General features: G+C 31.3%; 1 protein-coding gene across 1 annotated transcript; it reads left to right on the forward strand.

Moving 5' to 3' along the window:
• Nucleotides 1-814: 814 nt before the first annotated feature.
• Nucleotides 815-16,958, forward strand: LOC127728463 (uncharacterized). Its single transcript, XM_052235850.1, has 2 exons — nucleotides 815-914; nucleotides 14,228-16,958. The coding sequence occupies exon 2, from the start codon at nucleotides 14,250-14,252 to the stop codon at nucleotides 15,744-15,746; it is 1,497 nt and encodes a 498-aa protein (XP_052091810.1). The 5' UTR covers nucleotides 815-914; nucleotides 14,228-14,249; the 3' UTR covers nucleotides 15,747-16,958.
• The last annotated feature ends 30 nt before the right edge of the window (nucleotides 16,959-16,988 follow it).

Below are 16,988 nucleotides of genomic sequence, written 5' to 3' on the forward strand. Positions count from 1 at the left end.
TTTCCTGCCGAATGTCGTTGGTTCTCTCTAGGCATTCCGGCTTCCCTTTCCAATAAAAACTGAACTTTTTCATTGCAGAAGAAGACTTTATATGGGTTGCAGCAATAGCATCTGCAATCAGATTTTATATTATTTGATTAAATTTAACATTTACAAGTACTAGTAAAACTGGATATTACAATCTACACGTACACGTAATCATAATAAACGAATTTGATAATTGTTTTATTTGCCATAAATATACTTATTTATCTATGTTTATATTAATTTCGTACCGAATCGGTATGGACATGGACAACAAGTGGCATGTGTGAACAGTAATGAACTTAAATTTTTTTGGCTCGTTAAAAATATATGAAAATTTATCAAAATGGACTTTAAAATTCCATAGAGCGGATAAATTTCCGTGCATTATGGACTCTCTCATGATACCGTATGCATACTAAAATGGACTGAAAAGGGCTTCAAAAAGGAAAATTCGAGGGACAATTATGTGCGCGGTGAGAAAAAAACCACGCTTTCTCTTTAAATCTGAACTCGTCACATTATACTGAGGTCCTGGCAAGGTATAAGCAGACAATGTAATCACATTGCAATATCTACACACTTAACATGCATTTCTCAATAAATCTAGTTTCGCTAAATATAAAATATTTCTTTCAACAAGTCGGGTGAAATTTGTTTATTTAATAACCATCAAATATCGCAAAGAATTTTAAAGTGACGATTATTGATTAAAAACTAATAATACGCGTACACAACCTGTTCATGTGTTTTCATACTACATAATTAAATACACAATTCAAAACAATCTTTAAATATCTTGTGTATTTAAAGAATTAGAACCATTATCATGCAATACGAACGCATTCGTGATTGATTGTTTCACAAAGAAGTTATACCGTGTATTAACAGTAAGTAATCTATTTTATACATTTTATACACGAAACAGCACTACTGGACAAAAAAACAACTGTCCATACCAGTAACAGTCGTTCTAAGACTGATAATGTTTGTTAAAGTTGTAACATTTGTTAAATTTCACTGCTGTAGTTATTTTGTAACTGTCCCAACTTTAAAAGTGTTTGTCTAAAACATAAATCGACTGCAACAACGCTAGAAATAACTGTCACAGTCATTAAAGGACTGATACAACTATTTCAAAGTTGTAACAGTTGATTTACATCTGTCCCAACTCGAAAAACGTTGCAACAGTCATAAATAAACTGATTAAACGCCTAAAAGGTTGTCACAGTCATAATAAGACTGCTGCAACCATTTGAAAGTTGTAACAGTTATTTAATAACTGTCCCAACACGGAAAACGTTGAAACAGTCATAAATAAACTGTTTAAATGCTGAAAAGGTTTTAACAGTAAAAATATGATTGCTACAACCATTACATAGTCATAGCTAATTTATAAGTGTAGCAGCTTCCAAACATTGATCGTCATTAAGACTTAAAAGTCACGGATACAAAATTTCTGACAGTCAGGGATAGGTTAAATTATTTGTAAAACAATTTTACCGTGTGCAATATAAGGTTGTGACAAAGAGACACAACTATCAAACCCATTTAATACATTAATTTAGATAGAAATTGATTTAAAAAAAAATATTTTGAAATATTTGCCACTAAACATTTTGGTATTCCCCGCTTATTTAGTGAATGAGCTAAATTTATATAATTATAAACACTCCCTCGCCTCTCATCTCATCGAACAAAATCGGAACCAGCACTAAATACCTGCAATCTCACACAGGACGGTTTTATTCGCATTTAAAACTAACCAAATGTATCTTTAACTGTATTAACAGTTGACAATTTTCATTTCAATATTATCTAAATAAAAACTTTTTAATTTTTTTAAATTAGTTAGGTGTGAAATCATTCATGCATACAAGGTTGTCTTCAATACCCGTAGTTTTACGAATCACATTACTTCATAATAACGGTCAATATACACGATATACTGTAAACACAGCGGGGAACTCCGAATATACACCCTAGTCAAACTTATCCCCATATTAAACTGCTTAATTTTTTCCCCGAGGGTTTATTTCACACACTTATTTTGAGCTTTTATTTCTGGCTACATTTTTTTTCTTGCAAAATTATAAATATTGCCGTATTAACCATTTTGATTTCTATACATATAAAAAAAAATCAAAGCTATGATGAACATTTAACGCATCTTTTGCAGCTATGGAAAAACAAAAATAATCTTAAATCTATCTAAATTTAATTTATTTTACTGTATTTTACTTTTTGAATAGTTCAATATTGACTCGACTTTGTACTGTATATTGTAACGAGTGGTCTATTTGAAGTTCAAATGTCCTTGATAAATAGCACTTCGGCATTCATTCATGATTGATTGAGGTAAAAATATTATCACTCGAGATCATTCATATTTTCACCGGATTTTTCTCAACCAATTTACCAAAAGTATTTATAAACAGATGGGCGTACTGTACAAGACCGACAAAATAACTAGCGCCAGTGAAAGTTGAAATGTTCAAAACAAGAAAACTCGCATTGTTTCAGACAAGGAAATCAAATCTTCTTTTATTTATTCACATAACGGTTTAGAACTTGTTGTATTCTTTAGACTCCGGTCTTGTTAAATTCTACAGACTGACATCGGATTCTCCTTTGTGGTTTCAGTTGATCAGATGTGTACTAACCATGCTAACATTTATCTAAAATATTTTCCAATTTCCATTTTTTAAATTCAATTTATTTAATCATATAAATGCTTGTCCAATATTGATATATAATTCAAATAGTAAAGAAACCAAATGGGTCCATTATTCTAATTATATTCATCTTCAATCAGTGATGAAAACAGTACATATGTATTACCAGCAGAACTTATTTGGGCGCCCCTTAGAAAAAAAAATAATCATTGATTAATTAAATCACACAAATTGTTTTGACTCACTTTAATAGAAGGATGGACTGAAAATAAGTATTCTGGCCCTGGTCTGAGTGAAAATATATAATCTGGCTGCCTATATGTTGGAAATTAATATTCTGACCATATCAAATTTGCCAATTCAGTTGCTAACTTCTGTCATTGGATTTTAGGTGAAAAATTGTCTAATTTGTAAACAAGTACCACATCATTTTATTAATCAAATAATGATCTTATTAAAAAAAATGCAGTTCTTTTTAACATTGTTGTGTCGATATTTTGAGCAATTATGATTTCAGCCGTGTATCACCATCAATGATCACTTGTTCTCCAATGGATGAATCTGTCGTAAAGTTTTCACGTGTTTAGACGTATAGATATATGTTGACCTCTAGATTGTTATTTAGTTGTTGTTGGGTTGATGTCATATAGTAGCAGTTTACTCAATTTCACCAATTTATTATCATATGTTTTAGTCTATTTGTCATGTTTGTATTGCATAGGCTTTTCACACCATGCTATATATATATGTCAATGTATGTATAATGTATATCTAAATTATAACAAACAGCTCACCAATAGTGCATAATACATGTATGCCTTTGTAATGCTTATTGTGTATATTGAAAATGTTGCTAAACATCTTGGGATATATATTTAGAAGGCATTTATTCAAAAGCAGATATAATGGATTTGTAGAAAAAACATGAATAAGGGCAGAAGCCTGTTAATATTGGATCACCTATAAGCATGATAAGCCTTTGGTAAACCATGATACATTTGTCATCTCTCATGTTTCAATGGGTCTGTAAACATGATAAAAATGGGAGACATCAGAAATGATCATCCAGGAACTATTTTTTCAAATTCTAAACATGCTTAACTGTAATTTTGAGGCCCTATATAACTTGCCGTTCGGTGTGAGCCAAGGCTCTGTGTTGAAGACTGTACTTTGACCTATAATGGTTTACTTTTTCAAAATTTTTGACTTGGATGCAAAGTTGTCTCATTGGCAATCATACCACATCTTCTTATATCTATTAACTGACCCAATTTTATCGCCAACTGATTGTTTGTTGCTTTTGTATATAAATCAAACTTGGGTTTCTCATCTCAACTTGTTTACATTGTGTAACATCATTCAATATGGCTAGGCCTGTTATAGGTTTTTCATTATCATGATTATGTGGTACTGATTTTGCTCATTGTTGAAGGATGTGCAGTTACAGTACTAACAATTACATCACTTGGTCTACGGTTGATGGTTGTCTCATTGAAAATCATACCACATCTCCTTAATTTTTGTTATTGTACATTCATGACATTGTACATGTTATACAAGACTACAATATTATCAAATGAATTATAACAATTGTTAATACTTGTCCGACTTTTGTTAACAAAAAGCAGCTATAATCAACATGGTAGACATGATCAATGGTGATGTAACAAGAGTGACTGTGCACACGCTGAAATGTCAAGTCTGCTTTGCCTACATGTAAAATTGAATTTATGTTGAATATAAAACATGTATATATGAAGGTTTTACTACATGTACAAGTATCACATAAACTTTCCATTATCAATTACCTTTGAAAATGAAGTCATGGTCAAATTAACCATGCCAAACAGATGATGTACACCCTACAAACTGACATTCCATACCCAAAATTTAGTGGTTTATAGTATCTGTGAAATAGACTTAACATCCAAACCATGAAAACTAAACATTGCCCAATGAAACATGAAAATGAGGTCATGGTCAGATTTAAAACCTCCCAATCAAACTTGTACAACTTACGAAGATATCCAATACGCCAAAAATAGTGATCCTATACATGTCATGCATGTACATGTACATGTAGTTTATAGCATCTGAGAAACATTGGGAAATAGACCAAACCACAAAAACTAAATTGTTCAATGAACCATGACATTTTCATTGAGGTCAAAGTCTGATGCAGGTCTTGCAGTCAGATATATTCACCTTACAATCATTTCATACACCAAATATAGTTGACCTATTATTCCTCTGAGAAACAAACTTGACAAAGTAACTGAAATAACCTTAATCACTAATCCATGAAATGGAGTCAAGGTCAGGTTAACCCTGCCTGACAGACAATGAGACATGTAGACCTTTCAAGATACCTATATATATATACCATATAAATTTATCCAATTACTCATTATACATGTACATGTTATACATGTTAGAGAGTATTTCACTGTATGACTGTTCAAACAGTAATATTTTTTTTCAAACAGTCAGTGAACCATGAAAACAAGGTAAAGTGCAATGAACAAGTTATAACTAACAGAAACTTCATAACATAAAGAAGTATCCAGGTCTTTAAGCTTCAAAAATGTACCTAGTGAAGCTTTATACAAATAGGTTACGCTGTCAGTCAGGGATACTACTTGTACAAGTAATCTTTATTTACTTGAAGAGGTAAAAAAAATATACTTCTATACATGATATAAGTTAACTATAATGTTTGAATAATCTCCCCTTAATTTTCTCAAAAATTCACTTGTATAAGTAATTTTTCTTTACAACCCCACAAAAATTCTCAAGTTTGAGATGTAAAAACATGCCTTTAATGATTTTTCCCAGGATAGCTCATAATTTTTTATTAGAGCTCAATGTTTCATCTCATTAATTCAACAAAGAAACTGATTGCACAAAGATCTTAAGTATTTGCGCAAGTCCTTCAAAAATTGCTCCTTGGGGGCTTGTAAATGAGCAGTGTTCTGAAGATAACAGACAAATGAGATTTTCATTGTTCATGAAATTACACTTAAATGATTAGTTAAGACATCTGCAAAAGACAGACAATTTAAAATTCTATTAGAGCAAAGAAGTCCTAAGAATTCAAGAAAAGAAGATAGGATGACTTTTTCACTTATATAAGTAAAAAAATCTGAATGTCTAAGGGACATAACTAAGGCAATTTTTTTTTTACCTATACAAGTAAATAAAATACACTTGTATAAGTATCCTACAAATTTACTTATATAAGTATATTAATATTACTTCTTCAAGTAAATAAAAATTACTTGTACAAGTAGTACCCCTGACTGGCTGTAGCCGCTGCCAGATTGTAATACCTATTTCTTGCATACATCAACTTTTGTTGTAGGCGGGACTATAAAATTATACTTTGAAGTACATGGTTTATTTGTTTAATATGCTTGGGCACTAATTTAGATTTTTATTTAATTCTAATTCAGACTTTAAGTACAGCAAGCAGTCATTTGACACTTAACAACTGTGACCGACTACGAGAGACCCTCATGGGTGGTTAAGGTCTTTTTACACACCCTGGTGGTAGTTAACAATTGCAATGCCAACATAAACTTCGGATGCGATTTATACATGCACCGTGTTGTAAATTTCACTGAAACTAGAAATTCACATTATATCCAAATTGTTATTATATTAAAATGACTGATTATCCACTAAAGTATTCATGAATTCGGATATTATGCACTATTATTATTAATATTCACTGAAACTAGGAATTTTCATTATTCCAAATGGCTATTTCAAATGAATAATTATCCAAAGTATTCATGGAATTCAGATACAATGTATGATTGCACTATTAATATGCACTGAAACTATGAAATCTTGTTATTCCAAATTCATTATTGATATACCAAATGAATAATTATCATGATTATCCAAGTTATTTAGTCATCCAGTACTGTGGTCCTCCTTTAATACAATTTGTAAGTTTCCTATTTGTACAATGCACAATTTTTTTTCTTGTCCAATTTAATCCTAACATCACAAGTCATCATCATCATGGAATAATGCTGCAAGTGCTATTCATTATTTCCAAAAACAATAAATAACTAGCACAAAATAATGAATTAATCCACTGTTTCACAATTTGCAGCTATAAGAGTGACTCAGTGACATCTATATTTCCTATGCATCAAAGTGCACATGTAGCAGGCTTCATATTCTAAGTGGGAATCATGCTCAAGCCAATATGAATCTACAAAAAAAAATATACATTGAGACTAAAGTACAGTAAAATTTTAGCTAACATAATACTATATACATTGTACGGTACTTAGAAGAAAGTCAATTACAATATCTGTATCTACCTAGATAAAAACTAGCAATCCTCATTTGATTGACGAACAAATTTCTAGGACTTATACAATTATATTTTTAAGTCCCAATTTTAAACAAAAAAATAAATCTTTTTAGTGGGTCTAAATTCTATGTATGGTCTTTTTTCTACATTAATGATTTTTTATGTGTGACTGTGTACTTTCATTGAAGGGTTACTGTCTTATTGAGGCTCACACCATACTTTATTTCATCAATTCTTTAAAGTCAGACATCATGGACATAGTCAGAGCTCCAGATAAGCTGCGTATTTGCGTGATCACGCAATACAAATGATTAACAAGAGTGCACACGCTGAAATGTCTCGCCTTCTTTACTAATCATTGATATTATGTTGATAACCCAATTAATTCAAAGGAAAACCCAATTATATGCCAAAACCATGAGTTCTTAACGCTTTTATTCGCTATCGTTTGCGTTATTTACCCTTATCTAATTACAATCGTCGCGTAAATCTATTTTTATAATATTTATAATTGGAAATTTCCTTTCGTTCTAAAAATAGAGCCCTGCATCAAGTAGCTGAAATGGGTCCCTGTTGGAATTTTCCGTTGCTCAAAAGGTACACGTGTCTATGAAAACATTTCGATCTTCTCGGCGTTTATCCAATTTGATTGTCATGTTTTCATATTTTTTTCGAATTGCTCGGGACTTATCGTAACATACAATGAATTAAAACGAAAGTAAATGTCCGGTAAAAATATTGAATAGGAGCATGTTTTCAGCTTCTTTTTGATGACAACAAAACTCAGCTAGTGTTTTATGAAGCGTCCGTCGAACGCACGGGCGTGTTTGCGTACCTTAACGATAACATTGCTAGATCGATAAACACGGGGTTTCTTCAAGAACGAAATCAGTTGGAAAAAGTGAAAGGCCAAATTAATTATGACATGATATGTAGTTGGAAAGCATCGGAAACCAAAAGTTCTAAGAAGGGACAACTTAACCCAGATTTATGTTAATTAAATTAAACAAAAACATTCAGGTATAATTTTAGTTTATATATTATTTTTTTCATTTTTAGTTGATGAGTGAATACACATACCCGTTTTTTTACGTCAATGCAGCTTGACACTTTCTTTATTTTGGTCTAATTGTTCTGTATGCTTAAGATAGCTGTCTTATTGGCAAGTGTTATTTATTTATTTGATGTTGCAGAATTATTTGTAAATTGAAGTTGAATGTGCTGTCCATAATTAAACCACCCTTTAAACCTGGTCAAGGATTTGGGGTATATCTTAAATCTGGGAACTACTTATTATTTTTATTAAACAGTAGATCTGGCAAATAGGTGAAAGGACTGGCAAAACTTTCTTACAGCACCTAAATTTCACATATATTACATAAACATCTTAACACTAAGGCACACCTACCCCAAATAAACTGTAGGATATCAAATGGGATCTAGAAAGGTAATTAGTTACTGTCCAACTAGTGATACCAGCTGCAGTTTATATAAGTTGCGAGAAAATACAAAACTGGCAGAACGTTTAAAACGGGACACAAATCAAACGCACAATTGCTCGTCAGTGAATAAGCCAAACAAAACAGCTAGCACATATACAAAGAAAGAAACATATTAAAGATGGAAAAACATCTTGGGTTGATATAATGTGAATATAACATGCCTAAATATTCAATATTGTGTTGATGAAAAAACCCAATCCATTAAGGAGCTTGGTGGTGAAAAACCCAATTTGATATTTGCTTGAGGGGTGAATCGGATCAGATAATGCAATTAAAAAACTCTATCACCCAATTACATAAAAAAATGATGGGTAAAAACCCCAATTTGTGAATTCTTATCTGGAGCTCTGCATAGTTTTTCCTCTCTAAAACACAACAGGTTATTGCTTTTGTTCATGTTAATATGAAATAAATTGATACTACAGAGAAAAGTTTAAAGAATAAAAAATAATTAAATAAATAAATGCACTGTTACTATATAGATGCTATTGACTTTCCCTTTGTCAAGTGCATATAATGAATAAACCTTTGTGATGTAAATGTAGAATCTTTGTCCTAAGGTTAATCAGGATGATATATATACTGTTCCAAGGCTTAACCCTCCCTGTTAAAAGTCAGGGGACTTACTTAAATGAACGCTTTTCTAAATCACTGATTCAAGTAACATTATGACCATGAAGGTTGGAAGTAAGAGTTGTTTTTCTTTAATAATCACCTATTTAAGTACATGTAGTACGTATACAAATTAATCACTAGCCTAAGTGATTTAATTTTATTGTAGCTTTAAATATAGAATACTATTGATCCAGGGGCTAATTATGTTGCTAAATTTATCAAAACCAACATCTGTGTTGATAGGATGACCCGGTCATGTCAGGTGATGACCTTGTACTAAATCTAGGATAATGACATAAAAATCACTTGTTTAAGTATCATACCTCAATTTACTTCCAAAAAATCATTTCTTTTAATAAGTATCATTATTTTAATAACCCCCACTAATTTCAACACCCCGAACAGTGAAATTTTTATCGTGAACAGTAGAATTTTTTTACATAATCTATAAGATGAAACCTTGAATTTTACAGGGCAAATACTCCCACAGTGGCACTGCTGAGAAAAATCTGTTAAGAAAGTATCAGTTCATTATGTAAAGCCATTTTTATAGCATTTTTTCAACTAAAATAGAATTTGCAGCTAAATGATTGCATCAAAGGCATAAATAAACCTTGCTGCTTAAAAGAAGCAAAAAGTTCATTTTTTTTCAATTTTACTAATGAAAAGATATTTTGTAAACCTATGTGTTTAAAATTTTGGTAAAACTACAAAATCACAATTTGTGACAAAACTTCCAATTTGCTACTTAAATAAGTGACTTAAAAATCACTTATTTCAAAAAGTCCCCTGACTGGTTAATGTTTTAAATCCTTGAGTTTAATTTTACATCTTTTGTGTTACCCTGTATACTTTTTCCTTATTACAGCTTGTATTAAATAATGCTTTGCAGCTCAGACAACACTTTCTTTATTTTATTTTAGTTATTTACCCAATTTTATTTTGATAAATCAATACTCAGATAACTTTTAAAATATGCATGTTTTGTATCCAAAATAATATTATATCCTGCTGATTCATATTTTTCTTAAATTACAATTTATTTTGAAATATTTATCAAAATTTTGAAGAGGACAATTATAATTTGTGAACATCATTATAAAATCATCTTCAATATATACCCATGACAGTTTAAAATTCCTCCCCAAGGCAATAAACTATTGTGTGTCTTAATCTGTATATTAGCTATAACATGTATATAAGAATTCCTGATTATTACCTATCCAGTGTTAACATCCTGATTATTACCTATTTTAATGTCACATTTGCATGGTCATGAATTCATGTTCAGTAAATACATAAATTTTAATTATTTATTTTGAATTTGAATAAAAAGTATTTTTAAACTAAATTATTGGACATACAATGCAGTTAACACAGTAAATTTTATGACAACTTACTTGATACTACAATATCTATAAAAATATTTTGAGCTTCACAAAATACTTTAAAAAAGTTTATACCATGTTTAGATAAAAAAAAAAATATGCTTACAGATAGATATTTTTGTTATGTTTTCCCCACATATTAAATGTTAAACATAAAATAATTATGTAGAAAATCTGAAAAGGCAAAAAATCTGCAGTCAGATGTGAATGCACATGATGAAAGGAGATGTGGGATATAATTATATATCAATGATGCATCAACCCAACAGTAAGGCACCAATAAAGTAACCAAAACACAATTTAACACACAAATTTGACTCATGAATAGAAAGTCCTTTAATCATTTTCATGGTGGAATAAATAAAAAGATCCTTGAATGTTACTACTAGATAACATTTATGGCATAAATGAATTTTGACTAACCAGAGGGCACAATTTATATAAAAATTTCACATGAAAATATATAGTTTAGGTTCAAAGTATTTACAAATTTATAGTGATTTAATATTCTATGTTAAATCTAAAAAGAACATAATTATGATGCTCACTTTGCTCTTTTAATATGTTTTTTATTTCTTTTTAACTTAAAATCATGTACATGTAGCAATTAACATGATGACATATTTATAGATATTTTATTCATTGTAATTATTCATTTTGAGAAAAGATGCAACAACCTCCACAACCCTTGTTCAATATGAATCTTTAAGTACATGATGAAAGAATTACTAATTGAATTAGCACATTTTGTTTAATCAACTGTGTTTAAATGGCAACTGTTTTGAATCTGTGCATGGTTTCAGGAACATTCATTTAATAATATTGTTTTATTTTGATGATTAATGTTATTTTGAACCATCTAATCAATGCTAATACATATTCACTTTCAATGCCTTATATTATCAAATATATTCATGTTTTGTTGTCCATGATTTGGGAATTATTTAAAAATTGAATGAAAATGCATACTTGCTAAATAAGTCACTAAAATTAATACTTTTCATAAAATTTTATGGTCAGATCATATGTTTTCATACACCGTCATATTAATTTGTACTATGCATGTTTTTTCAATGGAAATTGTGACGTCACAATGCATTCTTAATAGAACGAAAACTATCAGCTGATAAAGCAAAACCAGGGAAATACTTGTAATCCAGCATTAGTAACACAATTATATGGATATGTACATGTAAAGATTGGTTGGTTGTTGGTTATTAGAAGTCCAGTGACAAGTATTTCATGCAAATTTAAGACCAGAGTTAACAATACATTAACATACAATATGTACATGATGTATAGGTCCTGTAAAAGGTCATCCCACACAACAAAAGTTAACCAATGCCCCACATGTTAGAGTTTAACAGTAAGACGATGAAGATCAAGAGTAACCTTTTTTTATTCCCTTGACCTTGTCACCCTTGGGGTGATGTATGCAAAGTAAATAAGGGATTAAATGACATACACATGATAAAAGGGGGAGGGGGAATGGTGTCAAACATGAATTTCAATGATGCACAACTTTTCCAAGCCCAAATCCTAACTTTGCCTTGGAACATGCAACTATGCACGAGTGTGGTGATATAGATCGTCGATTCATAGCCTGTCTGTAGGAAGAACAAATGTGCACATTTTCCCTTCAAAGTCTTGGATCCATGATTATTCGATAGACATGCTTTTAAATATTATTCATTTCTACTCACCGATTGTAATTTCCAGCTCCGCTTATATTGTACATGTGGTCTAACATCTGTAGTTTTCTGTGTAAAATATAGTTTGCCGACCTCCAGGTCCAGTTTGCCGACAAGAAAATAAAGAGGGTAAATCGTCCACGGTGAAGAATTGTTTTCCGTTTTTAAAGAAACTTGACAGATTTGATTAATTATTTTTTTTATCATCGGAAAATATTGCTCATGGAGAGTAATTCAAATTAAAAATGTTTTATTATGCTGTACAATATTGATAACTTAGTCATATTCTTTAAATTTACTTCAGGTACACCGACGGTACATTTTCTCTTCCTCAGAATTTATCAAAACTTTTTCAAATATAAATTTGAATGAATTCATTAGCATCTTCTGCAATAATATTAAAACTCCATTTTTAAACGAAGGCTTCTGGTGTGTAAAACCAGTTATGAACGAATCTGAATAGATAAAATAAAAAGTAAAGATACCTAAAGGAAAGTAAAACGCACATGTCAAAAATGAACGGACAATGCTATGGCAATAAACGGAAAACGACAAAAGACAAACAACGATCGCAAAATAAATAAATAAAAAACAAAACAAGTCAACAACCGCACAATAGATGATAATAGTATAAATTATGGGCTATTTCACAACTATATCAAATCTTGAGAACCGGGTGAAACGTAAATTTTTTTTATACACTGAGTTGCTACAGTGACGCTAAAATATTTGTCGACTGCAACAACCTATGAAATGTTTGTTTTAAACATTTAACGACTGTAGCAACCTTTTAAAATTTGTAATAAACATTTTATGACTGTAACAACCTTTAAAAAGTTTTAACAAACATTTTACAACTGTCCCAACTCTAAAAACGTTGTAACAAACATTTTTTGACTGCATCAACGTCTAAAAAGTTGACACAAACAAATTTCAACTGTCCCAACTATTAAAAGGTTGGGACAAACATTATACAACTGCCACAACTTTTGGAAAGACTGTAATAAATAGTATTTGACTGTGACAACCCCGTAGACCACTGCAACAGTCCTTAAATGACTGTTGATAACATATTTTGATTTTCACAACCCATAAAAGTGTTGGGACAGACATTAATCAACTGTATCAGTTTCTTTGACAGTCATCTTCAGTCTTCCACAGACTAAGACAGTCGTAGAACGACTGTTACTGGTATGGACAGTTGTTTTTTCGTCCAGTAGTGCAGACAGAATAAACATTTAAAAATTATTTGGGCAGAAAATTAAAAGTCAACATATATAAAAATAAGGAGATGTGGTATGAATGCCAGTGAGACAAACATCTACCAGAGTTCAAATGACGAAGTTAAAAGTAATTATAGGATACCGCACGCCTTCAACAATGAGAAAAACTATAAAAGGACCCCGACAAGAAAAGGTTGTTTTCATTCTTGTCCTTTTGTCCTTGGTGGATAGTTTCATACGATAGCTCCTGCATTTTATACGTTTCTACATGTACAATGTATGTAGCCTTCACCTTTGATTTTGATGAATATGTAGTTATCCTATTGGCAATCATTCCATCATAGCCCCTTATTTTTTATGCACCTGATTAAGGTGGTACATATCACTACAGGGAGATAACTCTGTTAAAATCAGCTGAACGTTTGTATCGCGTTCTATTGCTAAGGAAATATTAAGTTTCTCAATGATCAAAATTAGTGGTTGTCAAACTGCTATATATCCAATGAAATTTTTCCGATAAAGTGTGTGGTTCAAGTTTTTTGAAATTTTTATATTTTGTCAAAGGCTCAAAGTAAATATTTTGTCAAAATTTTATGAAAATTAATTCTAGTCAAGGTGTTTGGTACCACCTTAAGAAAATGGGCGATGTTGGTACATATTTTACATTTTAGATCTATTTACTGAAATTAAATTAATGATCATTTCGTGCAATTCTGGCGTTAAGTACATTTTCAAATTAGTGGAAGTAAAGCTATAATATTTTCTTCCTCTTCTTGTAGATTATATATCGCTTATGATGTCATGAATGTTAATACCCTTCCGCCAGAAGTGTTGACGAATATATTTTCATGCTTAACCAAACTTGATTTATTAAGAAATACAAGTCAAGTTTGTAGCTATTGGAATGGAGTTGCGTTGTGTAGTGATCTGTGGATAATTCTTAATTTAATTACATTCAGTGATGAGGATTTTGATCTATGCTTTCAATATTTTCCTCGCATCGGACAATTTGTTCAAAACCTGTTGATTAAAAGTGACCATCTTATGAAATTGTTCAGCCACGGTATTAGTTGCGATCTTCCAAATCTTGCAAATTTGCAAATTGTCAATTATCTTTCTGGCAATGAGAGAGAAGTCTGTCAAAATATAGTCAATTCATTTCCAAAATTAACATCAATCAGACTGCGAATATTTCGTTCCGCAGACTTCGTCGGGTGCTTAACAGTATTCAACAAGATTCAGTTCAGAGACTTTGACATATCTATATCCAAAGGGGCAAACGAAGCAATATTAAATCAGTGCTTAGATCAGTTTATTTCAAAGCAGAAAGATTTAAGAAGTTTATCTATACAGTCATCAGATCTACAAAGCCAGACGATACGCAAGACATTACGACATGCAACACAGCTCCAGGATTTAGTTTTAAGTAATTGCTCAGGCATTGACAGTCAGTCTTTTGATGGTTTAATAAATCCCTGTGATTTGTCATCAATTGACCTTACAAGTACAAATGTCGACGACAATGGAATTAAAAATATTGCTTCAAAAGCAAAAAATCTTAAAACATTACATATTTTGTTTTGTCCCAAACTTTCCGACGTTGGAGTTAAATATATCGCGGAACACTGTACAAGACTAGAAAATTTACAAATTTATAATATTCCAGCAATTGGTAGTGGTATTCAGTTGTATCCTGAAACCCTCAAAATACTCGGGTCAGGGTGTAGTCAATTAAAACATTTAAGTATGGTCAACTGTCCAAAATTGGATGATACTGGTATAAGAAATCTAGTTGAAAACTGTTCTGATTTGAAGTTTCTTGAAGTACAAAGCGAATGTATTTCCAACAATGGGCTAATGGCTGTATCAGAATATTGTAAATGTCTGTTTCATATCGATATACATGGACTAAACTTTGACGTTACCACCATTGAACATTTGCTACTAAATCATCGACATTTACATTTTTTGTCCGTCAACAGATGTGAAAATCTTGAAACGCTGAACTTTATCAAAAATCAACAATCATTAAGTTTCGTAGAAAAACGCCGTTCTCTCATTGAAAAACATAGTCATGTGAAAAAAATAGAATTTCTAAATTCGGACATTAATGAATCAAGTCTAGAGCAACTTGTTGTGTTTTGTCCTGATTTGAGGAGCATCAGTTGTTCAGGGAATCAAATGTTGGATCAAAAGGAGAAAATAGAAAACATATTCATTAAAAGTCGTTTCTTAAAGAAATTGAATCTAGGTGGACATGTGTTTCAACGCAAAGATTTTATATATAAACGAAAGTAAAGTAAAAATGCGATGTAAAGGTACGAATTGGATCTTTGCCTCATAATTTTCACTACTCTTTATCATTATACCGTAATACGATACATTCAATGCAATTGTTCCTTGGATACAATTTGAGAAACCTGTTCATCGTATTACAACATTTGCTGGGACGAATATACATATGAATGTTTTGGTTTAAATATTCTTATCTTTTTAAATATAAATGTTTATCTACAAAAATGCAGCTCGTCCAGTTTTGAAGATTGAAAAAGTAAATCAGGTGGGAGGACAAAAAGAAAAAAAACAACAACATTTTCTTGTTTCGAGCAATCTATAAAAAGGTTTTCCATGAGGATATGGCGACTTCATAATATGTGCAGATGGCTCTGAACGGCTTCTTTTGTCCTGTCGTAGATTGTCAACATCGAGTCTAAGGGTCATAATGGGCCACGCCAAAGATGTAAAATTAATAGAAGTAGCATTTGTACTATATGCTTTGTTTTGTAGATGCGGTGTATAGTTAAAAAATATTTATTACTCTAATTTTTCGGATGTTCACCATACTTAAAAAATCCACCTCTGCCAATTCTGAAACATCAGGTGAAACCGTATGATTTTAATGTTAAATAAGGGGCAAGGCGGAAGAAGCGATTTGTCTCAAATTTGGTAGATATAGACGGATAAATCTGTGAATTTGATCGAAGCCTGGATGGCAGCACTCGTCAGTTTATAAAATACTGTACACGGCTTACACTGTCTCCCGAGAATGTAGGACAGAAAGTCACAGGACAAAAAGTCACAGACAAAAAGTCACGGACAAAAACCCAAAGTCACAATTCAGTTTTTGAGATTATTTTTTTTGAATAAGAAAACACTTATTTAAAACAAGAATGTGTCCATAGTACACGGATGCCCCACTCGCACTATCATTTTCTATGTTCAGTGGACCTTGAATTTGGGGTCAAAACTCTAATTTGGCATTAAAATTAGAAAGATCATATCATAGGGAACATGTGTACTAAGTTTCAAGTTGATTGGACTTCAACTTCAGCAAAAAGTACCTTGACCAAAAACTTTAACCTGAAGCGGGACAGACGGACGGAAGAACGGACGCACAGACCAGCAAACATAATCATGCCCCTACTACTATCGTAGGTAGGGCATAAAAAACATTTTTTGTATTTTTCTTGAACTATTGTATATATGAACCAACCTTGTAAACAAAATTTATTGAAAAATATCAACAATATGATCAAATAA

The sequence above is a fragment of the Mytilus californianus genome, unplaced genomic scaffold, assembly GCF_021869535.1.
Source record: "Mytilus californianus isolate M0D057914Y unplaced genomic scaffold, xbMytCali1.0.p SCAF_2, whole genome shotgun sequence".
NCBI classification, from domain to species: Eukaryota; Metazoa; Mollusca; class Bivalvia; order Mytilida; family Mytilidae; genus Mytilus; species Mytilus californianus.